We start from the raw sequence: 27,632 nt of genomic DNA on the forward strand, positions 1-27,632 counted from the left end.
GGATGCTCGCATACTGAAAATCTAGCTAAACAGTTTTTTTTTCTACCTTGGTTTTGTCATGAGATTTCAGAAGCTGCACCTGCTGCCGAAGCTTAGCTGAGAAATAAACGTTTCATCATCTAGGGTTCAAGAGGCTCAAGAGTTTCAGATCACGCTGCATTAGAGACATGTTAAAAAGGGAAAGACCAAAGGGGGATTACAGCCAGAGGGAAATAGCTCTGAAACAGGATCTGAGAGGACCAAGCTGCTGCTTTCCATCCAAAAAACAATGCGCTGAATCCACCCACACACTGGTTAGTGATGCTGGTATCAAATACACACACGCATCATTTCCTCTTGATAAACAATGCTTCTCAATAGGTATTATTATTGAATATGCACGGCTGATGAGAAATTATTTGCATGTACTTGTCAAGATACTAGCACTGAACCATGGGAATAAGCTTTTTGCTTTAAATTAGGTCATGAAAAACTTGGAAGTATAAGGGAAATGTTTAGAAATTGTGATTTCCAGGCTTAAACTCTTCATTCCAAACCATTTTGTTTGACTTTGAAACCTAAATTAAGATATTTTTAATGAAACCGTAGTGATTTCTATCCCTTAAACACGGTTAAATCCGGTGGTTTTAGTATCTGAGTAGCCTAAATGTAAATAGTTGCTGTATGTATTTAGGAGGATCAGTTGACAGAAATGCAAAGTAATATCCATAACTAAGTTTTCAGTGGAGTATAAGGACCTTACATAATGAACCATTACCTTAGTATGAGCCATTTTTGTCTCTATACTCCCTTACAGCCGTAGTCTTCACTTACTTTTTCACGAGAGCCACACTGATAGGAAAAAATCATTAAGAGAACAAGTTTTACTGCAAAGTACACACAGAAAAATAGGGTGTCAAAATTGTACCTTTAGGGGTACAACAGCTTGTCGCTGGGGCAGTACCCATTAAAAGAACAACGTTGTACCATTTTTACCACAAAAAGGTTCCTTAAGGTACGCATTTGTACTCAAAGGTACTAATATGCACCTTTTAGGAGTAAAAAAGGTACAAAGATGTTCTTTTAAGGGTACTGCCCCAGCGACAAGCTAAAGGTACAATTTTGACACCCTATTTTTCTGTGTGTATCAAACGTTACATCTAGTCATAAATAGCATTTCTGCTTATCAGTCTGTCATCCCTGAACATACAATATGCAATAAATACAAAGATAGATAGACAGACAGACAGATAGACAGACAGACAGACAGACAGACAGACAGATAGACAGATAGATAGATATATAGATAGATAGATAGATAGATAGATAGATAGATAGATAGATAGATAGATAGATAGATAGATAGATAGATAGATAGATAGATAGATAGATAGATAGATTGATAGATAGATAGATAGATAGATAGATAGATAGATAGATAGATAGATAGATAGATAGATAGATAGATAGATAGATAGATAGATAGATAGATAGATAGATAGATAGATTGATAGATAGATAGATAGATAGATAGATAGATAGATAGATAGATAGATAGATAGATAGATAGATAGATAGATAGATAGATAGATAGATAGAGGGTATAATATATTTTTAATGTAGGGCTAGACTTTCTTTTAGTGTTGTCAATCTTAAAAAAAAAAAAAACAAGACTATTCACACATTTTTCTGTTTAAAAAACGTTTTTAATATATTTTATAATGTAATAATTTCAAAGTAAATCACCAAATTAATGTAGAAAAACAAAGACAGTATATTTTAAATATTTGTTCAATGGCATCTTTTCTATGAATGAAGGCCAGTTTCACCGATGCTGATGTCTCTATGAATAGACCCCCCGCCATTTTAAATATTAATTATAGCCATTCAACATTACAGTGTAATATAAAGCTTTTGAACATTTATTAGGCTTTAAACTTCATTAGTAGTTAGTGCTGCTGTCACTTTAAAGATCTGCCGAACATGACGCGGATCTGTCACACGTGTCCCATTCCCTCACGGCTCTTTAAGTTCATTTAAGACGTTATTTAACTAATTTAAAACTGTTCTTATGAGGATACTTGACAAAACAAAGACAACTGGATTCTGGCGTGCTGTATGTGCTTATGATGCTGCCGCGTAACCCACACCCCCTCGTTATCTTGCACGATAAATACAATTTGTGTTATAGATCCGCATTTCATGAGAACGTGTTGATCTATAAGAGCACATTCGGCGTTAAAAGCTGGAAAAACAGTCAAAACTTTACCGCAGTGAGTAATGGACGTAAGGGTTTTCTATTTCCATCTTGTAATGCGGCTGTTTTGGGGTATTTTTTTTAATATCTGATATTTGTAATAGAGCAGGCACTTTGAGTTTTTAATGGGTTATATTATAGCCCTGCAAAATTTTATGAAATATATGTATTTACTGCATGATCATAATTTATTTTATACACAGTAAAACTACAAAGTAGCCATTAGTTATGTAATTTTAAATTTCATTAAAAATATTTTAATTTGTGTTTTGAAGATGAATGAAAGTCTTATGGGTTCGGAATGACATGAGGATGAGTACATTTTTGGGTGAACTATCCCTTTAAAATGCCAGTCATGAGAATTTCTGTAGATGGTAACATTTCCCAGCATGCTCTGTTCTAAAATATTTTATTGACAGGAAACTGGTCAGTCTTTATAAATTGTTATGTCTTTGTCCTGTAATTTCATACAGATGGAAAAGTCATGTAAAATTCACTGTTCAAAAGTGTGGGAGCCCTATTGAGTAAATATAGGCTACCAACATATATGTTGTCATAAATTACATGTTGAACTTCTTTTCCCGTTTTAGTTTGGCTTAGGAGAATCTTGTATTTGTCCCATGACAGGATGACTTACATTTTATTGAATAAGTGTTTAGTTTCATTTCCAAGTGCATCTGTATGTTTGTACATACCCATTAAATGTTGTTGAAAATGAATGAACATTTCAATAAAATCTAATGAGGTGTTGGTATGGTTGACTGATGTTCAGCTTCTACTGAGTTTTGTTTGCAGATTAGCTTTTTAGACAACTACGATTATAGCTTGATGATAACTCTATAACTCTGTATTTATAACTCTCTCCTCTAATCCTAATGCTGCCCCCTGCTGAATCTACTGCATTATACTTACAAAAAAAATATTCATAAGCATAATGGACATCAACAAAAAGGCAATCACAATTGAAAGAATTACAAACAAGAACTGAGATTACAATCAATAAGTTAAAGACAAAGGACAAAAAAAAAAAAATGTAGGAAAGAGTTTTTCTCTAAGTTATAAAACAAAAATCTTCCAGTAAGGAGTACAGATGCAATGCTTTAGGATTTTTCATCCCTCTAAGTGTTTCTAGATATACTTAAAATTTCAACAAAAGCAGCATATTATTTATTTTGTAAGATAACTTTTGATACCTAATTAATAAACCACATTGAAGAGTTTCCCATGACATTGTGTTTACCAAATTACACAGAAAAAACTATTGTTCAACCGTTTTATTTCTAACTTGCATATTTGGCACAAGTTTGAGTCTCCTACATTAAATCTTATTATTAAAAATTATTTAGCAGGGTCTGCATTATACTTTACAGCTCTCTCATTTAAATAGGCGAGTAACATTTTGTTTATATAGCACCTGTTAAAAAACGGTTTACAAACTAGGCCCACTTTACAGAAAAAAGTACATGATAGAAATAAAAGAAATAATAAATAATAACAAAGGGGAAAAAAAACTGATTGACTCAAAACACATTTGTTCACTGTGGCCTTTCTATTTTTTGCCATTACATGCCAATATCAAACTTTTGAGATATAGTGAGTTTTATATTGTTAAAGCTGCTGTCCGTAACTTTTTTGTGTGTTCAAGATTAACAAAAATTATATAATGAGAATGTACAACATGAATCCATTTTCCAAACCGTGTTTTTGTCTTATCCTGAATCATTATGGTACACTTATAATAAGTTTTTATATTGGGACTATTTCAGGCCAGACTGGCCATAGACATAAACAGAGAGAAGTAGGTCCGACTGCAATGTTCTTTCGCAAGATGCATGCAGTTCTGTTTATTTACCACTAGAGTGCAAAAAGTTACGGACTGCAGCTTTAATGTACTGGATAAAATTACTTTGTTTGTCCATATTATAGCCAATTGGGGCCAAGATATTGAATCCCATTAAAGGATTACTTCATCACATTAATTACTCACACTCATGTTATTCCTTCGTTCATCTTCAGAACACAAAAGAAGATATTTTTGATTAAATCCGAGAGCTCTCTGACCCCTGGTTGTAATATGTGTGTAAAATGGCCATAAGCTGGAGTACACTGGATCTAATTTGCACATTAATATGTTCTTGTTGAACATGTAATGAAAAAAGGAAGGGAGTAATAGTTGGCAACATTTTCATAATATCTAATATTTTATAAGAACATTGATATGAAATTTCTTTCCCTATTAAACATCAGAATGCCTGATAAACATGATTTAAGTCCCGGTCTCTATAGTGGACATTTATGATATCAATGCCCTGTTCTGTAACAAGACATATTTTGATTAGAAACCCCATTACATTTTACAGAGATGTTGATTTATAACAAACAGTTTGAATTTGACAATTAGATTTAAAGATGATTACAAAATATTACAATATTGTGATCATATTTCCATATGCTATACGTGATCATTAAGTCATTTTTAAAGACCAAGGAGGAGTTGTTGTGCTGGTGAAACCTCCAAACAAATGAAATCTGTGAGAAGCCCTGAATGTTCTCTCTTTACAGGACATCCAGACTAAGGCCCCGTCCACACGAAGCCAGCGCTTTCCCAATCCGATCTTTTTTCCCCTCGTTTCAAGAAATATCTGCGTCCACACAAGATTACAAAACGGACTAAAAACGATGTAGTTTGCATGCCAGGCCAGTGTGTGGCGCTGAAATTCTGCCACAGAAATACACTAATAACGGAGAAGAAGAGTTGTGGCTAGCAGGGGTATAGCAGTGGTCGGAGGTGAGGCAAAATCTCACAATAAAATAACAATAAATACATTTGCTACTTAACAGATGTGTTTTATTAATGCCTACACCTACCCCAACCCAAAACATACCCTTACAGTAATGCAGATACGGTAATTAAATGACGCGATATTGATGTGCGCATGCTCAGTGCCCGTAGTTGTATCACCGTGCTGGACGTAGTGTGATGACATCACCGTTTCAAAAAATATACGGATTCGCTGTACACACGAAAACGGAAGATGATCGTTTTCAGATTTATCCACTTTGGGACCCGGTTTCGAAAAATGACGGATGCATGCTCCTAAAACGCCGGATCCGTGTGGACGAAACGCTGATACGGTACAAAATGTATACGTATACAGCTAAACGCGGGGGACGGGGGATGTGGACGGGGCCTAAAACTGTGTGTGTGTGTGTGTGTGTGTGTGTGTCAGAGAAAGTCATTCAAATATAATGTACGTGGACAGTGGCACCCAGGAGGATAGAGGCATTGAAGCTCATGAATATTTAAAGAGTTAGTTCACTCAAAAATGATATTCTACTCGAATACAATCAGACTTATATTAAAAAAATGTCCTGGCTAATCCAAGCTTTATAATGGCAGTGAATGGTAGCCTAAAAATCTAGACGCACCCTAGCGGCAGTAAATCTAATCTGCCGCGAGTGTCGTCTAGCAACTCTCAATACACTTCTGAGCTGTATTCGCCAAACTCTGGTTGGGCCAATCACATCGTGTATAGAGTCAGTGGGCGGGGCTTAACATAATGACGGCCGAGTTGCGTTTGCGTGCTTCTAGTAAACACAGAAACTGACGAACGGCGGTCTTTCAAATCAGCTCTGACCGCGACTCTGGAAGACTTGGAGTTAAGTTTTTCTCTGAGAAAAGAACAAAGAGCGGCAAATGAAGTCATTCTTAAAAAGGGAAGATGTGTTCAGAGTTTTGCCGACCGGATACGGCGAATGTTTAATCTGTCAGCTAGCTCTGCTTCACGTTCGTTGCTCTGGTTGGTTGTAGCGCTATCCTATCGCGTGCAGAGGGAGTTTGAAAGACAACCGTTTATCCCGCCCCTCGGATTGAGCTGTCAATGGTGAGTTTCCAGACCAATCTTGATGTGGGTCTGGCTTGTCAGGCTAAGTGAATGTTTCTGTTTTGAAGTCCATAAAAGTGCATCTATCCATCATATAACTGCCCCACACGGCTCCAGGGGTTAATAAAAGCCTTCTGAAGCGATGCGTTTGTGTAAAATAAATATCCATATTTAAAACTTTATCGACTGTTATCTCTAACTGTCGTCCGTGCGTTGACGAGAGACCAGCGAGAGGTAGGGCGCTCCAGTGAGAATAAGCTAGCTCTCGCGAGAACCAGGTTTTGTTTTGCTCAATCCTCTGCCCTTCTGCGTTCGTCACCAGAACTTAGGGTAGACTGAGTACAGTTGGTACAGGGGTACATTTGAGACACCTCAAATAACTTGTGTGGACAACATGTCTGATCTGTGATATTTGCTTCGCACATGCGTATTAGTGTCTTCTTCAATCGTGGAACATTTTGAAGTCTGTGCGCTTCTCCAGTCCGAAGATATCGGTGAAAGTTTTTTTTGAAGGTCAATTTTTCATTTCACCACAGCTCTTCCACATTGAATAGCTTCTCATATCTTAATTGACTGTTAAAGTTAGCTTACATTTTCGAAAACCTTAATCTGTGCTCTGAAAACTGGCATATGTGTCATGCATATATGGAGAAATGTGCGAGGTGGTCAGCGGGGTACAGTTGAGCCGCAGCGTATCAATACCCGCACTAGAATCCTATTGCGGCACATGCAATTTAGTTGCATGATGAAAGGCTTTTTTAAATAGTATTTTTGTCTTATTTCAAGTCCAAACATCAATAAAATAAAATAAATAAATAAATAAATAAATTAAGAAGTATTTACTAGACTAGTAAAAATCCTTGTCTTGGTTTGGAATTTATTTTCAATTTTGTATAGTTTTTGCTTAGCAAAATAATCTGCCAATGGCAAATGGCAATTTATTATTGATAAATAATAAAATAAAGAAAATACTGAATGGAAATTAAAAATTTTATTTCTCATTTACAAATTCATTGAATTGGTTAGGCAGTTTTACAGCATTATGGATGAGTCTCTCTACTGTACTCGGGTACTGTTCCAACAGTAACCAACATGGGTACAGTTGGAACGAAAAAGCTTATTGTGTTTATGAGCTAATTGTGGCAAATATGACCTACTTATGGAAGTTAATAATTATTAATATTTTAGAAGACTAGTATATAAGGAAATGTCATATGAAAAAATCACTTATTTTCTGACCTCAGTTTTGGTTGTGGTAACTGAAAAACCAAAAAGCGTACCAAGTGTACTCGGTCTACGCCACGCCTGCGTCCTACGCTGGAACGCCCGTCTCTCGTGAACGCATTTTGACATGAAGACATATTAATAATTGACATTTTCATGTTTGAAAGTCTCTAACATAAATGCAGATATAGGCCTAATTGTAATAATAAAAAAACAACATAATTATTGATGTTGTCAATACAGAACAAAATATTCTGTAGCCTATTTTGCCATCAACACCATAGATATGTATGGTCAATAGGCTACTGCTGACGTTGTCTTTGCTGTATCAGTAGGCGTATGTTTAACATCAGCGGCCTAGCACCACATTTTGGGCCATGGGTACAAACCATCTTGCGGTGCCCCCGTACCAAATACCATAAGCCCCTTTCACACTGTGATTCCGACAAATACACGGATAATGCGACCCGGCATTTGTTCCCGGGCCGGTAGATTTGGCCCATTCACACTGCCAGCGAAATACCGTAATATGTGCGCTTTCACACAACCCGTAACGGTCCCGGGTCGAGTTGACACGTGACATCCGGATGTGACGTATAATGGTGAGCGATCTCAGCTTCAGCGCGGATAGTAAGGAGCTCCGTGGTCTCGACTTGTGTCCAGTTTGCGCACATTTCTGCTTGTTTAATTTTAGTTTCTTTTGTATACGAACACTCTCTGCATTTAAAACACCGACGAGCTCTTCTGGCACTGCAGGGTTGTATTATTGAAAAACAAGCTCTAGGAGTCGCACGATAACTACGTACACGTTGCGGCATTAGTTTCGGCTTTTGTTCACACAGCGCTCGTCCTGGGTCGAATACCGCAATGGTACTAGGTCCCCGACCCGGGTCGAATTCGGTAATCAATGCCGGGACGTGGTTGCTTTCACACAGAAGGCGACCTGGCAATGTTCCGGGAATATTGCGGGTCCAACGTGCAGTGTGAAAGGGGCTATGGTGATACCAATGGGTGGGGTATTGCATTTTTGTCCTGTAAACACTTAATAAGTGTAATAAACAAAATTAGCCACACTCTGATTAATGAACGTATGTATAGAAAACTGACTTCTAAGGCCCCCCCTTTACACCCCCTGTCCGACGCTCCTGTATAACATGAAGTAGGGCTTCCCTTCCCTCAATAGCAGCAGCAGCAGCTGCGTCAGACACGCTTCATGTGGGGGAGTTATATGATGGATAGATGCACTTTTATGGACTTCAAAACAAAAACAGCCATTCACTGCCATTATAAAGCTTTGAAGAGCCAGTAGATTTTCTTTATATAACTCATATTTTATTCGTCTGAAAGAAGAATGTCATAAGCACCTAGGATGGGTTGAGGAAGAGTTAATCATGGGATAATTTTCATTTTTGGGTTAAAGAACTCTTTAATGCGCCCACATGTACGAGTCAATCCCAGCAACGTCACAACCACAGTATCCAATCAGAAAGCCGCAAGCAGACATTCCGGAATCTGCGAGCCAATGAAAACAAGCAGGAAACTTACACATTAGGTGTAATCATGTGTAAAGGGAATAATAGTGCCGAGTCGAAATCACGAAGAGACAAGTAGGTCAAGTTGCGGAGTTTCTGAAAGATTTAAATCACGGCCATCCTACGCACTTTTATTTAAAACATGGACAAGAAACAGGTCATCAATTTTGGAGCGGGACCGGCTAAACTTCCACAGTCGGTAAGTGCATCGATAATTTAGGAATGTTTATTTATTCATTGTTTATGTATGTATTTCTGTTAAAAGTGTTGTTAACGTTGTGACATTATATCAGTACACCGTATGATTGCATCATCTATTAGCTAACAAGTGTGCATGCAATTTGCAAAGCTGTTTTATGATGTTGTAAATCGGTGGGCATCATTTCGGATGCATTTTAAGCATTAAAATAATGCCAGCGAGTTTTGCTGGTCTCGCTGCATGTGCAATGTTGCATCAGCCACAACTTGGCATTCACAGTCGCCTGTTGACTGAGAGTCTCTTCAAACGAGTCATGCTATATAAATGCCAAATAAAATAGTGTAAAGGCATGATAAAAAGAGGACATGTCATGATTTGGTATGAAAAATGTATAACTGCTTCTGCTTGTCTCTGGATATGTTTGTTAGTTGTTTGCTTCTTCAAATCAGTAGCTTGCCGTTTCTCATTAGAAAACTAACTATGAATGAAGTGGTTGTTTACTCCACAACAATTCAGGTTAATTGCCTCTCCAATGTTGTTGAGCCCAGTTTTGACTTCCTTCCAAAAGTCCCTTTCCTAACCCAACAAGCTCGACAGCGAAAAAAATCTTACCTAGTGATGGGGAATCGATTCCCAAAGAGTCGGTTCCTAGTGTCGGAGTCGACTCCGGCACTGCGTCAGAGAGCTGCAGTTGCCACAGAAACAGTTTTATCCTACTAGCTTACCTTACTTTACAATAAGTAAACCAGTTACATTGTAATTGTATATATACTTCTGTGCCAGCTTTATGGTTTGGTTTACCATGATATTCTAATTTGTTTGTAATTATTAAACTAATACAAAATGGAAACGAGATTAAACACATTAATAATTGTAGCCTTCATTTATTGTATGTATTTAGACTAGATATTTTTTTAGTATCTTGAACTTTCCTCCAATGGTGACTGACTTGTTTTTTTCAAGGTACATGTCATCTCTAAATTGGACTAATTTGAGTGTGTTGTTTTAATAAATGTAGTTTTAGACTTTGTGTCAGGGAAAAAAGAACGACATTTAGAGTGTATTAATGACGGCAATTTTGTATTCTTATTGCTGAACCTGTTTAGACTTGGAAGACTGGAGTAAATGGAGCAAATTGAGTCGATTCCATCGAATAATACGGTGGGAGTCGTGAACCGGAGTCGACTCCGACAAACCCCCGCAATCGAACAGATTGTGTGCTGCCAGAACAAAATTCCCGTGGTGTGATGTAGTTTGAGGCTTTATTTTATTAAACTATCTACCGCAAACCATAAACGTATACCCCGTAAAAGAATGCATAAAGTGTTTGTATCCAAATCTAATAAGTAGCATATCCTATTATAGCTACTGAAAGCTTTTACTGATTGCATGAGCCATTTCACATTGGTTTCATAAGTCGTGTCCAACACCATGTCCATCATTTGATGGGTTTTTATCTTCCTCTGAGGTTGCCTGGTCACAAACAGAAAGACTTTAATTCAAAAGTCAATTCCAAAGAACCTCTATTTATTGTAGTTTAGGCAGAGCCAAAACCATTTTGGATATAAAATTTTATTTTTCATTCTTAGGTTTTATTGCAAGCACAGAAGGAGTTTCTGGATTACAGTGGCACCGGGATAAGCATTCTTGGTAATGATCTGCATTTTAAATATATACGCTTGCATGTGCAATGCAATGTTTTTGAGGTGTTTATTTCTCTTTATATCTTATCTAGAAATGAGCCACAGGTCGTCCGATTTCACCAAGATCATAAACAATACTGAAAACCTTCTCCGTGAGCTTCTGTGAGTGTTCATGTTTCATTAAACTACCCCTCTTTTGGAGATTAATTTATTTTCTCATAATCCATAACAATTGTGTTCACTCGGATAGGAATGTACCTGAAAACTATAAGATACTGTTCCTGCAAGGTGGAGGCTCGGGACAGTTCAGCGGCGTTCCTCTGAATCTGATTGGTCTGAAGGAGGACAGGTGTGCTGATTACCTGGTCACGGGGACGTGGTCTGCAAAGGCGGCCAAAGAGGCAGAGAAGTATGGGAAAGTGAACGTTATCCATCCAAAACTGGATAGTTACACCAGTGAGTAATCTGAATATACCAGACTGTTTTTAATTGCTGAGAGGTGCTTTTTTGTTGTCCGTTTCGTGAAATCTGTTCAAGCTATCCTGCATTTCTACACTCTTTCTAAAAGCATCGCTCTTCCCTCTGTGAAAGAAGCACACGTTAGCATAGTGTTTTTAAAAATTTATATAAATTTGGGAGCAAAATGATTCGGACACTTTGACCTGAGCATGTTTTGCTTCAGTGTTTTTTCTTGAATTGCTAATGTGACCAAAGACTGAACAAAATGAAGGATTGCTTGATCATTGGTTGAGCTAAATTGGTATTATAGGATTGTGTACTTAAATTGAACCATTGATTGTAATCCATTACACACCTTTCTATCAAAATTATGACATTATCAAGATGAATTAGTTCTGACACAGTATGACTCTGAGTTCGTCAAATTTTTTTTACCGTTTTCTAAATATAGCAGATGCGTACACACACAATTTACTAATTTTGGAAATTTCGGTGTGTGTGTATTTTATCTGCTATATTTAGAAAATGGTAATAAAATATGACAAGAACTCTGAGTTAAACTGTCAGAACAAACTAATCTTGATAATGTCAGATAACTTTGAAAAATATAAAAACAAGTGTCTATTTTTTCATTTCCCTATTCATTTCAATGTGGGGTCTCAGGAGACGCCATACATCCTGAAAGGGACCTATTTTCACACTAATTTCCGCTTGTTTTTTTGTATGTAGAGTTAGCAAGTGTCGACCATGACATCAAGTCTCATGCCATTTAGATGAAGGGAATTTTTTTTTACATTTATTTCAGTCATTTGGGATCAAAAAGGCCCTGAATAACATAGAATTGTTAAAGGGTTAGTTCACCCAAAAATTACATTTATGTCATTAACTCCTCACGCTAATGTCGTTCCACACCCGTAAGACCTCCGCTCATCATCAGACACAGTTTAAGATATTTTATATTTAGTCCGAGAGTGTATGCAAGTGTATGCACACTATACTGTCCATGTCCAGAAAGGGAATAAAAACATCATCAAAGTAGTCCATATGAGACATCAGTGGGTTAATTAGAATCTCTTGAAGCATCGAAAATACATTAGGGTCCAAAAATAACAAAAACTACGACTTTATTCAGCATTGTCTTTTCTTTCGGGTTTGTTTTTAAACCTCAAATAAAGATTCAAACGGTCATGAATCAGCGGATTGATTCATGATTGGGATCACCAATGTCACGTCACATGAATCAATCCGCTGATTCATGACCGTTTGAATCTTTATTTGAGGTTTAAAAACAAACCCGAAAGAAAAGACAATGCTGAATAAAGTCGTAGTTTTTGTTATTTTTGGACCCTAATGTATTTTCGATGCTTCAAGAGATTCTAATTAACCCACTGATGTCTCATATGGACTACTTTGATGATGTTTTTATTCCCTTTCTGGACATGGACTGTATAGTGTGCATACGCTCTCAGAATAAATATAAAATATCTTAAACTATGTTCTGAAGATGAACGTCTTACGATGAGGTCCTATAGGTGAGGAATGACATTAGGGTGAGTCATTAATTATATCAATTTCATTTTTGGGTGAACTAACCCTTTAAGCACACTTCTGTTTCACTTTTGATCCTCACACAACTTCTAGTGATGAAGCAAACTTGGTTTTCTCAGAAATCCCAGACTGCAGCACCTGGTCATTGAATCCTTCGGCGTCGTACGTCTATTACTGCTGCAATGAGACTGTGCACGGCGTGGAGTTCAACTTCATCCCTGACACCAAAGGAGTGGTGCTCGTCAGTGACATGTCATCCAACTTCCTGTCCAGGCCGATAGATGTGTCAAAAGTTGGTGATGATTCTTCAGCTATCGTGCATTTCTTTTAAAAATTTGGTATCCTAAGTTCACCATCTTTATCATAAAAGTGACCGTATTATATGGTAATTCTACGTTCTAACCTAATATCTAGTTAAAGCTGTGTGTCTCTGTTCATTTCCACAGTTTGGTCTGATATTTGCCGGCGCGCAGAAGAATGTTGGCTGTGCGGGTGTGACGGTTGTCATTGTCAGAGAAGATTTGATAGGCAAGGCCCTGAAAGAGTGCCCGATTATACTGGACTATCAGGTGCAGGCTGGCAATAATTCACTCTACAACACTCCTTCATGCTTCAGGTGTGTCTTTCTTTTTTCATCCTATTGCGTCCATGTAGTCTTCATTAAAGGAACACTCCACTTTTTTTGGAAATAGGCATATTTTTCAACTTCCCTAGAGTTAAACAGTTAGTGTTAATTAGCTAGAGTTAATCATAAATCAATCTAATATGCTGATTTAGTGTTAAATTATTAGCAATTATTATTGGTGCTCAATTAATAATAATAATGTTTCTTATTTTTTATCAATGTTAAAATATCAGGATTCTTTGTTGAATAAAAGTTTAAAAAAACCTGAATTTATTTGAAATTGAACTCTTTTGTAATATTATAAATGTTTTTACTGTCACTTGATCAATTTAACGCATCCTTGCTGAAAAAGCTTTAACCTTTGAATTAGGGCTGGGCGATAAATCGATTTTATCGATTAATTCGAGTTTGTAGTTTCATGTCGATTTTTGTGAATGAAAATCGTTTTTTTTCTTTAAAATCCGCCGACGCTCCCTCTGGGCTCCCGTAATGGCTCAGCCCTCCCCAGCGCGTTTGCCACAGAGATACACAAACAACAAGGATAGCGTCTCAACATCCAGTGTAATTGGTTCAGTATTTCACAGAACTATTAAAAATACCCCGCTGCAAAGTGTGTTTGAAGTCTGAACGGAACTGCGCTCATTTGAGCTGCGCGGACAATGAACGCAGCGCGAGCTCATACACGGGCAGATCTCGTGACAGACACGATACACAGCGCTGGAGATCCAGTGAGAGAGCGTTTAAATTCACCACAGAATTAATAACAGCGCTATTGTGATCTAGTGGAAGCGTTCGGCGCAGAATTATCTCTTCTGAACCACAGATATCAGATCAAACAGAGCTGACGTGGAGACAACATGAGCGAAGGTCAGGGGTTTCAGTCACAAATCACCAACATTCACCATGATTTACTGTAGTAAAACCACATGGATTTAATGTTGTAGTCATTATTTATCTCAGGATTCGTACAACCTTTTGAGATTGAAATTCAAGCACTTTCCAATGGTTTCGTACACTTATTTGTACACTTACTACACTTATTTCCAGCACTTCAAAGCTCTAAATATCCAAAATATGCTATTTTTAATGTGATGGTTTGTAAAACTAAAAGTGTAAAGGGGTCTTGTGAAAGAAATATTATTTTAGTTTAATGTTTAATCCATTTTGTGGCAAACAAGCATTTTTTATTAAAAAAAGATATGCAGTGCCCACCACTATAACCAGCAGAAGAGCACTTATTGATTTATTAGCCATTTACACTCCTTAATATATGGAGAAAAGTACGAAGTCACCAAGTCTCATGAAAAACTAAATTACACAGAAAGCAAGTAAAGAGCTCATTTTATAATAACTGAAGCTATCGGTCAGTTCAGTGTGAGAATATTGAAGAACAATGGTAATCTATATTTAATAATATCATTAGCATATATATTTCAATTTTTCCTATACTTTTTTGCACATTGCTGTTGTTAATAAAAGTTAATTTGATCTGCATATCAATTAATAAACCTTTGATATGTATACTGTATATTGCAAAAGATATGGTGCCCATTTATACTGTGGAATGGTCTGGGTTATTCCCATGCTGAAAGTTTGGCACCCCAGGTCTACCAAGCTGCAAATATTGTACCTAAACAAAATAAAGTTAAAACTTGTTTTGAACAATTTCTTTGTCATGCAGATTGATTTTAAGTAGGAGGGGAAAAAAAAAAATCGATTAAAATCGTAATTCGAATTTTTTGGCAAAAAATCAGGGATTTTTTTTTTGGGCCATATCGCCCAGCCCTACTTTGAATAGTAGTGTATCATGGTTTCAATCAAAAATATATATAAATAAACAAATAAAACCGCAACAGATGGTTTCAACACTGACAATAAAATATATTTCTTAACCCTCTGGTGCTATTTGGTCATTTAGTGACCCACATTTCTTTTTTTTTGCTTCATGGGAATGGCATGAAACTTGGTAAAGGTTTTGGCTCTTTACCAACACATACAAAAAAATCTAAAAGTCGAAAAGGTTAAATGGTCCTGAATAAAAATAGTCACACTTTTTCAGTTGTTCGTGTTAAAAAATTGGAAATTACTGGGAGAAATATTATCTAGTGGAAGCATTTGGTACTTAACCCAAACAAAATCTTACTGAAAGCTCATTTTTTGAGAAATCAACCTCAAATTAGGATTTTCTGAAGGGTCATGCGACACTGAACATTTAAACAGCAAACAGTTATTTTAAATTTATAATATTTCACAATATTACTGTTTTTACTTTATTTTTTTAAAATCATAAATACATCCTTGGTGAAAGAGGAACTTCTTTCAAAAACATAAAAAAAAACGTAATGTTTCCAAACTTTTGACAGGTTATAGGCAAAAATGAACAATTATTCCAAGTTGATTTGTCTAACTTTAGGATATTTATGAAAACAATACGCTCCTTTTCTAAATTTCAGCAGGAACCCCTTTATAATTTAGTGTGTGCCTTATAGACTCGTTAACATTTGATCAAAGTATTAACCGTTATGTAATATTAACTTGTGCATATTTGTTTTTGCGCAGTATTTACATTATGGGCTTGGTTCTGGAGTGGATCAGGAACAGCGGAGGAGCAGACGCCATGGAAAAGCTAAACAAACAGAAATCTGCCATCGTCTACGACATCATCAACCAATCCAATGGATTCTACTCGTCAGTGATCAGTGATTTTGACTCAGTCACATACTAACAATTTTGCAGTTAAAATGTAATCCTCTTGTATGGAAGGTTATTCTTAATAATAAAAATTAAGGAAAAAGTATTTTAGTACAAAATCAGTTATTGCATCTGCTCTGCAAAAAAGACTTTCTCCTAAGTATTTTTGTATTTTTTCCCCCCAGCACAAATATGTAAACAATAATAAATCAAGATGCATTTACTTGAGAAGCTAAATGATGAATTTTTCATTAAACAAATTTATATATTAAGTGAGGTTTTGCTTAAAACAAGAAAAAATATCTGTCAGAGAGGTAAGAGAATAATCTTGTTTTTCTTTTGAATTAACCTTATTTTTCATATTTTAAGCATAAACTCAGTTAATTTTGACACATTTTTCAGAAAACAAGACTTTGATTATCAAGTAAATGCATCTTGATTTCAGAATATTTAGATTTTTGTGCTGGGGAAAAAAACTACAAAAATACTAAGGAAGTATATATACACAGATCAGGCATAACATTATGATGTTGTGTTGGTCCGCCTTTTGCTGACCCGTCGAGGCATGGACTCCCACTAGACCCCTGAAGGTTTGCTGTGGTATCTGGCACCAAGATGTTAGCAGCAGATCCTTTAAGTCCTTTAAGTTGTGAGGTGGGGCCTCCATGGATCGGACTTGTTTGTTCAGCACATCCCACAGACGCTCGATTGGATTGAGATCTGGGGAATTTGGAGGCCAAGTCAACACCTCAGACTTGTTGTTGTGCTCCTTAAACCATTCCTGAATTTTTGCTTTGTGGCAGGAGCATTATCCTGCTGGAAGAGCCACAGCCAGCAGGGATCACCGTTTCCATGAAAGGGTGAACATGGTCTGCAACAATGCTTAGGTAGGTGGTGTGTGCCAAAGTAACATCCACATGGGTGGCAGGACCCAAGGTTTCCCAGCAGAACATTGGCCAAAGCATCACACTGCCTCCGCCGGCTCGCCTTCTTCCCATAGTGCATCCTGGGGCCATGTGTTCCTCAGGTAAACGACACATGCGCACCCGGCCATCCATGTGATGTAAAAGAAAACGTGATTCATCAAACAAGGGCACCTTCTTCCATTGCTCTGTGGTCCAGTTCTGATGCTCACGTGCCACTGTTGGCTCTTTCGGTGGTGGACAGGCTCTGTGTATTCTGACACCTTTCTATCAGAACCAGCATTAACTTCTTGAGCAATTTGAGCTCCAGTAGCTCGTCTGTTTGATCGGACCACACGTGCAGGTGCTACGCCAACCTCCACGCCACATGTGCATCAATGAGCCTTGGCTGCCCATGACCCTGTGGCCGGTTCTCCACTGTTCCTTCCTTGAAGCACTTTGATAGATACTGACCACTGCAGACCGGGAACAGCCCACAAGAGCTGCAGTTTTGGAGATGCTCTGACCCAACACTTCATCTGTCAGTCATAATGTTAAGCCTGATCGGTGTATATATCATTTTGACTCTTTTTTTTTTGCAGTGTTTTCACGTTGTGATCTCTGTTCAGACTTTTATGTTTTGTCAAAATGACTTCTCGCCCTTTTCCCCTCTGACTCTACACAATGTTTCAGATGTCCTGTGGACGTGGCGTGTCGAAGCCGCATGAACATTCCATTCCGCATCGGAAAGAAGGATGGAGATGAAAGTCTTGAGAAGTCCTTCCTGGATGGTGCCTCTAAACTTGGCATGATCTCACTTAAAGGTCACAGGTATTGTGTAAAATTAGGAAAATATGACATTTTGTAGTTATTGCACACCAGTTTATCATCAAACATTTTCATTTGCTTTTATGGAGGGTTATGCTGCACGAACACATTGAAAAACTCTTGATGTATTTGTCAAATGCACTGACAAGCATTTATTTAAAGGTGCAATGTGTACATTTTAGCATCATCTGGCATTAGCAGCATTTGTAAAATCTGGTAAATGTAGACAGTCAGGACCAGCCTGCTGTACTAAAGAGACTCCCAATAGAAACTCCACTGGACCACGCCTATAAAGAGGCCATGCCTCTGGTGGAGCGAGCCTTAACACCTACGGGGCATTGTTGGTCCAAAGAATCACAAGCTAAAGCAATAGCGTCGACTAGCCATTTGGATAGACTTTGATTGGTGACCAGACAAAAAGACAAAGAGCTGCTCTGACTGTCTGAAGTGGGATGACTGCTCAACATATGTTCTGAGTGCCCTGACTGGGCAGAGCAGATGTAATTGTCTTTCATCCACTTTGGGCACATATCCATGTCTGTCTTGGTTTAAAGGCATACTTCCTCGCTTTTTCATATTAAACTATGTTATTCCCTTAACTAAGTGAATTGATACATACCTCTCTCGTCTGAGTGCGCGCTCTTAATCTCTCTGACGCGCGGTAATTTATTTTATTTTCATTTAGCTTAGCCCACTAAGACCAGTTCAATCACTATGGTACCAAACAGAGATCAAGTTAGAAGCGACCAAACACCTCCACGTTTTCCTTATTTAAATATAGTTACATGAATAGTTGAACAGTCAAGTATGGTGACATAAAATAAAACGTGGCACGTTTCTAAGTGGATTAAAAAGGGGAACTATAATGTGTGGAGGAATAGCACTAATGATAGTACTTCGACTCTGTCCTGTCTCACGATTCTCTCACTGTTCTCAGGTCTGTCGGTGGCATCCGAGCTTCCTTGTACAACGCGGTGACTGTTGAAGATGTGGAGGCTCTTGCTGTCTATATGGAAGAGTTCCTTAAAAATCACCAGTAGCTTAAAGGCCTTTTTTTCCAACTTGTGATTCAAAAGGGTTTCTTGATTTATAGCACATTTAAACTAAAGTGACACTAACAGATTTGCATCATTCACTGCAACACGTTGTAGCAGATGAATGGAGTATAACTGTAACTAAAACTCTAATTCTGTTTGAATAGGAAATGTTTGCCATTGTTGCATAATGTTCTTTTTAACTGGCCCTTTTATTCAAGTTCTAGTGTGCCTTGATGCTTGTAAAATTGCAATTGAATTAGATTTCAAAACATTCCATGTTTTACTAATGTAAATGTATGTTATTAGTAACAATGGACTGAATACTGTGATAAGCTAAATAAAGCACTACTAAATTGCTCTACGCTTCAGCGTTAATTTCATGAGTAGAGATTTTAAATTTACATTAACATGCATTATGGATATTATTTGTATGATTTAGAAAAGACTTATTCTTAAAAAATAGTACTGCTGTGGGAACATAGCACTGAAGGAATACTGTATTCATTTATATTTTACCATAATCTTTACAGGGTACTTTAAAGAGTATTATGCGCTTTTGCTATATTAATAAAAGAATTTGCATGTGGGAGTATTTATTCAACTTTGGGGTATTTTATTACCCTTTTCTCTTGTAGCAGCTTGTTGAATCCAAACGAACCAATTAACTCAAGTTTTACTCTCTATTGTGGCTTGGGTTGCCAAGTCTGTGGTTTTCCAGTGGATTTTGGGTACTTTTAAATGGTTTTTTGTTGACATTATGCATAAATTATATTTGACAGAAATGTATGTATTTTGAGTATTTTATGATCTACCCAAGTGCAAGGATTTTTTTTTTATGAGGAAGGGTGACAAAAAACTGTACAAATAAATAAATAATAACAAATGAGATTAAAAAATAAATAAAACATTGTTTAAAATTAAAATATTGATTAGGTGGAAAAAAACCCATCTAAATCAATAAATATATTTTTTGATAATGTAACATAATAAAAGTTGGAAAATAAGCCCTGCCGCTTTAAATGACGAGAAGCAGCTTTATTTTGAAGTCACGTAGGACCCGGAAGTTGAAAGTCGTTTGGGATATTAACGATTTCAATGTTAGAAGTCAAGTTTGTCACTTAAAAAGCAAATTATTAAGTCAACCTTTATTAAGAAATAAACGGCTATTTTTTATGCTCTTATTAACTGAGGACAGACGAACGCCAGCCAGATTATTGACAGTAGTGCAGCCGGCGGAAGTGACGCAAGGTCAGTCAGTCTCAGACACCTGCATGTTACAGTCACCAGAAAACTCACGGGAACCACAAAGATGTCGCGTTTATGAAGCAAGGCTGGTGTTAGTTTGGGTGAGTGTGGCATGAGCACGTTAAACAGGCTGCCGTGTTGGTTTTGATGTCATTTTGGCTCATGTATGACGCGGCAGTTCTCGCGAGCTGCTCTTTGTCCTCGGGCAAAATCAGCCGATATTCAGGAACTCTGCTCGTGTTTTAACTTACTATTTAATACTTTCACATCATACGCGTAGAAATATTGCGCTATCTGTTCTTTGATCCATGTTAATAATCCCCAGTCAGTCGAAATTGAGTCCATAGAGTCTCTAAACATTGAATGCACGTCAACATTCATTTAAGGCACAATATGTAAGATTTTTTTGATTAAAAATATCCTAAAACCACTAGAACAGTGTCATATATTTTCTTGACTTGTGCACTTAAATTATCACAAATGTTTCCAAGAATGTTTAAATCCAGAGAAATGAGACTTTTTAACCAGGACTTTACGCACTCTCAGTAAAGATCTCAGTGATCTTTACTGACGTTAGCCCTATTTGGACGGGATTAGATTAAAGGGTTAGTTCACCCAAAAATGAAATTTCTTTCATTATTGACTCCATGACCCCAATGTCGTTCCACACCCGTAAGACCTCCATTCATCCTCGGAGCACAGTTTAAGATATTTTAGATTTAGATTGAGGGCTTTCTGTCCTTTGAATGTAAGTGTATGCACACTATACTGTCCAGAAAGGGAATGAAAACCTCATCAAAGTAGTCCATATGAGACATCAGTGGGTTAATTAGAATCTCCTGAAGCATCGGAAATACATTTTGGTCCAAAAATAACAAAAACTACGACTTTATTCAGCATTGTCTTCTCTTCCGATTTTGTTTTGGATCCTCAAATAAAGATTAATACCGTCATGAATCAGCGTATTGATTCATGATTCGGATCGCGTGCCATTGGCGATCCGTGAAAAACAACATAATGTGCCTTTAAAGGATTAATAATTACTTATGAATTAATACCGAAGCCTATTCGGACAATAATTGTTTCTTGTGGGGTCGTAAGTTATTTTCATCATTAACATGGGCTAGTCTGTGATTTTATTTCATTTTATTTTTTTATTGCCGTCAGAATCCAGAATGTCTGTTTTTCTCCCACCACCCGTTTCCAAGAATGTGTAGCGTTTCAAAATTCACTGTTTATATCCTTTTTGACCACTCCATTGCACCGTACAGTTGCGCTTCGTGGTAGTTTTTCGATGCATTTTAAAGATCTAGACTTTTATTACAGAAATGCTGGAAAGTTACAAGAGCAATATATTTCATCACCGCTCAAAAAAGAAAAAGAAAAGCTCGTAAACATTTTAAATGGGCCGTTATTTCCATGTGGAAGAAAATGACATCCTTTATTTTGAGATAAAATACAAGACCGAAAACAATGAACTGCACGTCTATATATCTTCCTGTTTTTACACCGATTTAAATAATTGAGATATTATTTGCCTATTATTAAATTAAATATGCATTTATTCTTATTATACCAAGCATATGACATTTTATTTACAGCATACAATCGGTTATTGGCGAGAATGGCCACGTGAGCTGCGTTCCCAGGTGCACAGGATCACAAAACTACTCGCTCTTCCACTGTGAATATATCACCATCCAAATGCACGAGTTTTAGCACTGAGGTGGCATGCAAATGTATTTTTACGGACATCCACATGAGAAACAATAACTGTCCAAATAGGGCTTAAAGGGGGGGTGAAACACTCAGTTTCAGTCAATCTCATGTCAATCTTGAGTACCTATAGAGTAGTATTGCATCCTTCATATCTCCGAAAAGTCTTTAGTTTTATCATATTTATAAAATAAATATAGGCTGTACCGAGTCTTTCCGGAAAAAAACGAGCGCCTGGAGGCGTATCGTGTGGGCGGAGCTAAAGAATGACCAGCGCGCAAAGCGGTGACGTCCTCAAGCGTGGAGAAACCCATCTATCTCAGCTAATACAGATAATGATCCACAATCAAATCTGAGGGAGAAATAAATTGAACAGGAGAAACGGCAACAGCAGGACGTCCGTCTCTGTGGTATGTAAGTTACTGTATTTAATGGCCTCTCCACATTTCTGTGTCTTTACTTGCAGTTTATGAGGACATGATTCGGTTTATGGACTATTGTATGCGACTAGACCTTAGAAGTAGCAAGCAAAACGGTTTTGCACGTCAGAATACTGTAACGTTATACAGAGAACAACAATGGAGTAACCGTTAGCGCATTTGAATGACGAAGCACGCGATCGTGTCGTTTACTGATGTTTACTCATGCGACGGTAGCCAATAGCAGAGACATTTGAAGCAGTTTAAGTTAACTCACCGTCGAAGCTTTATCGCTGGGACCGCTCCGTCAGAAACACACTTCTTTGGTATGATTTGGTAAAGTCCTGTGACAGCAGTGGCGTGTAAATCCATTTTGAGACGCAACTGAAACGATGTTGTGAAGCTTCCCGTCATTTCTGCGTTCAAATCGGTTCAAATGCAGCGCTGCCTTCCCGGAATGCTGTGCTGAGGCGTTGAAGTCGCTCGACGTCACCCATAGGAATAAAGTGGAGCGCGGCGCCGTTCACGGACGACTGGATCTGCAGCTGAGAGACTGTTTACAGCGTGCTCTAGTCACGCGCGCGCGCACCCTACCGGGAGAAGAGCCCGTACGGCCCATACAAGGACCTTCCGCTCTTATTAACGTCAAATAGACCCATACTCGAAAAAAACTCGCCGAAACTTGTGAGAAACCAGAAGGAGTATTTTTGACACAGAAATACTCCATCAAACGTCCAACATTAGTTTTTGAAACTTTGTCTATGTTTAGGATGGGAATCCAAGTCTTTAACAGTGTAAAAAGCTCAGTATGCATGAAACAGCATTTCACCCCCCCTTTAAGGATTATTGTTAATCACTTTGTGTTTTATGAATCCTCATAATCAATGCTGCTGTGAAAGGAGCACTTTATCACTAGGATTTTAAATATTTTAATCTTATTCTTCCTTCATATTAATCTTTATTTCTTTATTAGATCCACAATGGCTGATAAGGGAAACAGGAAGTTCTCTCCACGATACAGGAGGCAGAAGGAAACGGATGAAGAGGAGAGCTGGAGGAGCCCGTTGGGACGTGACCATGTGAGCCATGAACGCAGTTACAGCCCTAAAACGAAGTGGGGTCACGGTCGACCGTTTGAAAGTGACGGGAATAGAAGAGCCAAAGCCAGCTCGCTGTCTGAAGGAAGAGTGTTTGGACAGAGTCCTTCTCACCCGGACCGATTCCAGAGGGGTTCACCTGCCGAGCGGAGGAACTGGAGAGAACGACGAGACAGACATGGTAAAACACATGGATACGCTATCGTTTAATTAAAGGGTTTCACCCAAAAATGAAATTGATGTCATTAATGACTCACGCAATGTTGTTAGACCTACCCGTAAGACCTCCGTTCATCTTCAGACACAGTTTAAGATATTTTATATTTAGTCCGAGAGCGTATGTAAGTGTATGCAATAAAGTTTGTTTTCAATCCTCAAATAAAGATGCGAACGGTTATGAGTCAGCGTATCGATGATTCGGATCACCAATGTCACATGTTTCAGCAGCTGGGCAGTTTGACACGTGATCCGAATCATGAATCAATACGCTGAATCATGACTGTTCTAATCTTTTTTCGCGGGTTGAAAACAAACCCGGAAGAGAAGACAATGCTGAATAAAGTTGTAGTTTTTGTTATTTTTAGACCCAAATGTATTTTCGATGCTTCAAGAGATTCTAATTAACCCACTGATGTCTCATATGGACTACTGTGATGATGTTTTTATTCCCTTTCTGGACATGGACAGTATAGTGTGCATACACTTGCATACGCTCTCGGACTAAATATAAAATATCTTAAAGTGTGTCTGAAGATGTCTTACAGGTGAGGAACGACATTAGGGTGAGTCATTAATGACGACAATTTCATTTTTGGGTGAACTAATCCTTTAAGTTTAGATTGAAATGTGTCTAATATCTGTCTGTCTCATTTGTCTGTCAGACAGCATGCATAGTTGGAGGGAGAAGAGCAGGATGGTGTCGATTGACAGCTGCCTCACTAGACGGGATGTTTTACAGCTGTGCTTAGAAGCCGAAGGCAGTGATTGTGACCAGAAAGAGGTTTGGAAGTTATAAACTAACCGAATTGCCAATTCTGTGCAAATATTTCGATAGGAGATATTCTTAAAAAACTGTGGAAGGTAGGGCTGTCATTTAAAAAAAAAATCTAATTCGAACTGATATCAAATATCAAGCAATGTGTTCGAATATTTTCGAATATCTACGACTCTCGAATATCTGTTTCGTTTGATCGATTCATGAAAAGGTGGATCCCACACATCTCAAACCGATTACAATTTCATTCAGTTTGGGCATTTTTAATACGATTGAGGTGTTTATATGGAGCACTTTCATTCAGATTGGACTTTTAAACCCATTACAGTGCTCCATGTAAATGCACCCGCCTGTAAAAAATGCACTACATGGCACTTTAAAAACCGGATAGTTTATTTATAGTTCGATTACGGATATTTCACGCCATATTCGAATGCATATTCGAATATCGAATAAAAAGTGACAGCCCTAGTGGAAGGTAGAAGGAATACCATATTTATTGAAATAGCATATTGGTAATACAATGCTACATGTTTTCAATTATCAGTGCTGTGATTTTAATATTGAAGCATATATTAAACAGCAGTGCTGAGTAGATTACTTATAAAATGGTATCGGCTACTGATCCAAACATAAAGTTAAGTTTGTCACTTAATAAAGCATAAATAAAGGATGATTTTAATAATGTTCTTTTTAAGTTAAATGGCAAATTTTCATGCTTTTATTAACTGAGGACAGATGATTGACAGAAGTGACAAATTGTAATATAATCTAGATTGCTCATTTTAGGTAATGTATTCTGACTACTTTTGACTTGTTTATCACATTGACTTGCATCTTGTACCATATTGATATGAGAAGGGAATATATATATATATATATATATATATATATATATATATATATATATATATATATATATATATATATATATATATATATATATATATGTATATGTATGTGTTCCATTTTTTTATATTCAATATCATGAAGTGCATTAAATATCACTTCACAGGCTTTGTTTATAAAATCACATTTACTACACTTTAATTCACTTAGTTAAGATTTTTTAATGAAATAATACTCACCAAGGCTACATTTATTTAATAAAAATACAGTAAAATTTAGAAATATTTTTATAATATAAAATAACTAATATTCTATTTGAATATATGTTCAAATGTTATTTATTCCTGTGATCAAAGCTGAATTTTCAGCATCATTACTCCAGTCTTCAGTGTCACATGATCCTTCAGAAATCATTGATATAATGCTCAAGAAACGTTTATGGTTATTATCAGTGTTGAAAATAGTTCTACTGCTTCATATTCTTGTGGAAACTCAGGATTCTCTGAGGATTCTTTGATAAATGAAAGTTTAAAAGAGCAGTATTTTTTTTTTTTTGAGATATAATTGCAGTGTTTCCCACACATAGACTAATTTGTGGTGGACCGCCACAGAATCAACACCGGCCACCACAAATTGCTTCGTCTTTTGTTGCATTTGACCGTAAGTCTTAATCAAGTTTTGTTGCATTTTGGCGCATTTAGTGTGGCATAACAGTTAAAACCAGAGCAGTTGAATAACAGAGTTGCGACACGTGTTCATCACGTGGCAGCGTGCATGGTCACGGCGCTCTCATTATTTCTAAACAAACCAGCGCTGTGTCAATCAATACATTTGAATAGACCAGTGTTTCCCAACCGGGATCCAGTGTAAAATGTGCCGGGACGCACTTGCACCGCGGTTCATCTCACATCTGATGACCCATCTTTAAAGGGGTACTTCAGCGCTGGGAAGATGAATCTGTATTTAATCTGGGTCATCAATGCAGTCAAAATTTGAAATTAATTTTGAATTTGGTGTCTTTTAGCCTGAGAAAAGACATAAAATGTATTTTTGTCCCATGGGGATGAAAGACTACAATTCCCAGAATGCTTCGCTGCCCTGTGCCATTCCCAACGCCACCAACTTGATTACTGTGACTGAGTCAGAGAAGACACTACAATTAAAAACTGAACGTGTCTGTTCAATATAATGAGTGAGTCGCCGCGCGAGTGTCACAGCACTGAGCACTAACTGCAGGAGTGATGAGACCTGAGGTAATCGCGACTACACTCGCGGCATACATTCACAACGCGAGTTCAGTCTGGTGCGTTTCAGTTCATGCCTTTGCAAGCTTAACTTTCATTGAAATTAATTTGAGAAGTTAAAAGACTTACATTGCTCACCATAGCTCCGTTTAAATGAGTGCCTGTAGCTGCCAGCTGAGCTCTCCCTGCAAGCTGAGTGTGATCTCCATCCCCCATGCGCGGATTCAAAACATGTGGAAACGGCTCCCTCTGCTGGCTGTAGTCTTTTGCCTTTGGGCAAACATTCCTCCTATGATGCAAATATCGCCAATTTACATCATAGGAGGAATTTTTCCAGAAATAAAATGCATAAATCTCTTGTCTCAGGGGATATTAGGGGGGAAAGCACAATCATTTGAATATACTCCAGGGTTTCTACTGATACAAAGCCATATGCTAATCGCTGAAGTAACCCTTTAATATGGGTTGTAACTTGAAAATAATGATTTATGTATGTTTCTGTCGATGGCTACACGTGCTGGCTTCTCAGTTATACAATAAAACAACAGCGATAAAAATGTGGGCAAAACGGTCTCTCTTTGTAAACTTTGTTCAATGCATGCGAGTGCTGCCGTATGTCCGAATATGACAGCCGTTTTCGCCATCATCCCCCTTGTGTAGCCAGAAGACGCGAATGAAAACTTGCGATGAAGATCTGTCTCTGTGCACTCGTCCCAAAGTGCGCACGCGTCTCTCAGCGCGCAAATATTGAGTTATTTTTCAATAAAGATGCTTTGATTGTGATGTTATGCTCTTGTATTTAGCCCTGAGATATTTCTTACTATCATAGTCAAATGTGACTGTACACCATTTTTCAATAGATTAAATGTTATTAAATAAACTATATTTTAGTTTAGTAATATTTGTTGAATATTTTGAGGAGATCTTTTGGTACTAAATACTATTTGTGCAATTATTATGGTCCATTAATGACCACTTAAAAATTTTCTTCTAATATTTATATTATTTATATAACAATTAGTGTAGTAATTAAGGTTAAAATAGAGAAATCCAATGCCAAGAGGCCAATTAGAATAATTTTCTGGCTGGAAAAAATGAACACCCCCCACCGGCCCTCACCTCCACCACCGCACATTGCTTTCGAATCTGTGGGAAACACTGTAATTATAACCATGAAAAGTCATTTTTGATCAATTTAAAAAACAAACAAACAAACTTTGTGCATTGATCATTATTGTTGTTGATTTAGTTTTTTTTATG

General features: G+C 37.4%; 3 protein-coding genes across 3 annotated transcripts in view; all 3 read left to right on the forward strand.

Annotated features, from left to right (window-relative positions):
• Positions 1-3,033, forward strand: part of tmem116 (transmembrane protein 116) — a 34,890-nt gene extending 31,857 nt beyond the window's left edge. The window contains exon 11 of the mRNA XM_067437603.1: positions 1-3,033. This exon is cut by the window's left edge and continues 418 nt beyond it. The gene's annotated coding sequence lies outside the window, so the exon portion shown is untranslated.
• A 5,821-nt stretch (positions 3,034-8,854) lies between these two features.
• Positions 8,855-19,165, forward strand: psat1 (phosphoserine aminotransferase 1). The gene is made up of 9 exons (XM_067439885.1): positions 8,855-9,075; positions 10,665-10,725; positions 10,811-10,880; positions 10,969-11,174; positions 12,845-13,017; positions 13,172-13,341; positions 15,910-16,038; positions 17,637-17,774; positions 18,709-19,165. Exons 1-9 carry the CDS (start codon positions 9,019-9,021, stop codon positions 18,809-18,811), a joined length of 1,107 nt encoding a protein of 368 aa, XP_067295986.1. The 5' UTR covers positions 8,855-9,018; the 3' UTR covers positions 18,812-19,165.
• A 742-nt stretch (positions 19,166-19,907) lies between these two features.
• The window catches only part of tut7 (terminal uridylyl transferase 7), a 52,543-nt gene continuing 44,818 nt past the window's right edge, over positions 19,908-27,632 (forward strand). Inside the window, exons 1-3 of the mRNA XM_067437604.1 lie at positions 19,908-20,154; positions 23,162-23,466; positions 24,167-24,285. Of these exons, the coding sequence (XP_067293705.1) occupies positions 23,169-23,466; positions 24,167-24,285 (417 nt within the window). The 5' untranslated portion in view covers positions 19,908-20,154; positions 23,162-23,168. The remainder of the gene's footprint in view (positions 20,155-23,161; positions 23,467-24,166; positions 24,286-27,632) is intronic.

Source organism: Pseudorasbora parva, chromosome 3, assembly GCF_024679245.1.
Source record: "Pseudorasbora parva isolate DD20220531a chromosome 3, ASM2467924v1, whole genome shotgun sequence".
In the NCBI taxonomy this organism is placed as follows: Eukaryota; Metazoa; Chordata; class Actinopteri; order Cypriniformes; family Gobionidae; genus Pseudorasbora; species Pseudorasbora parva.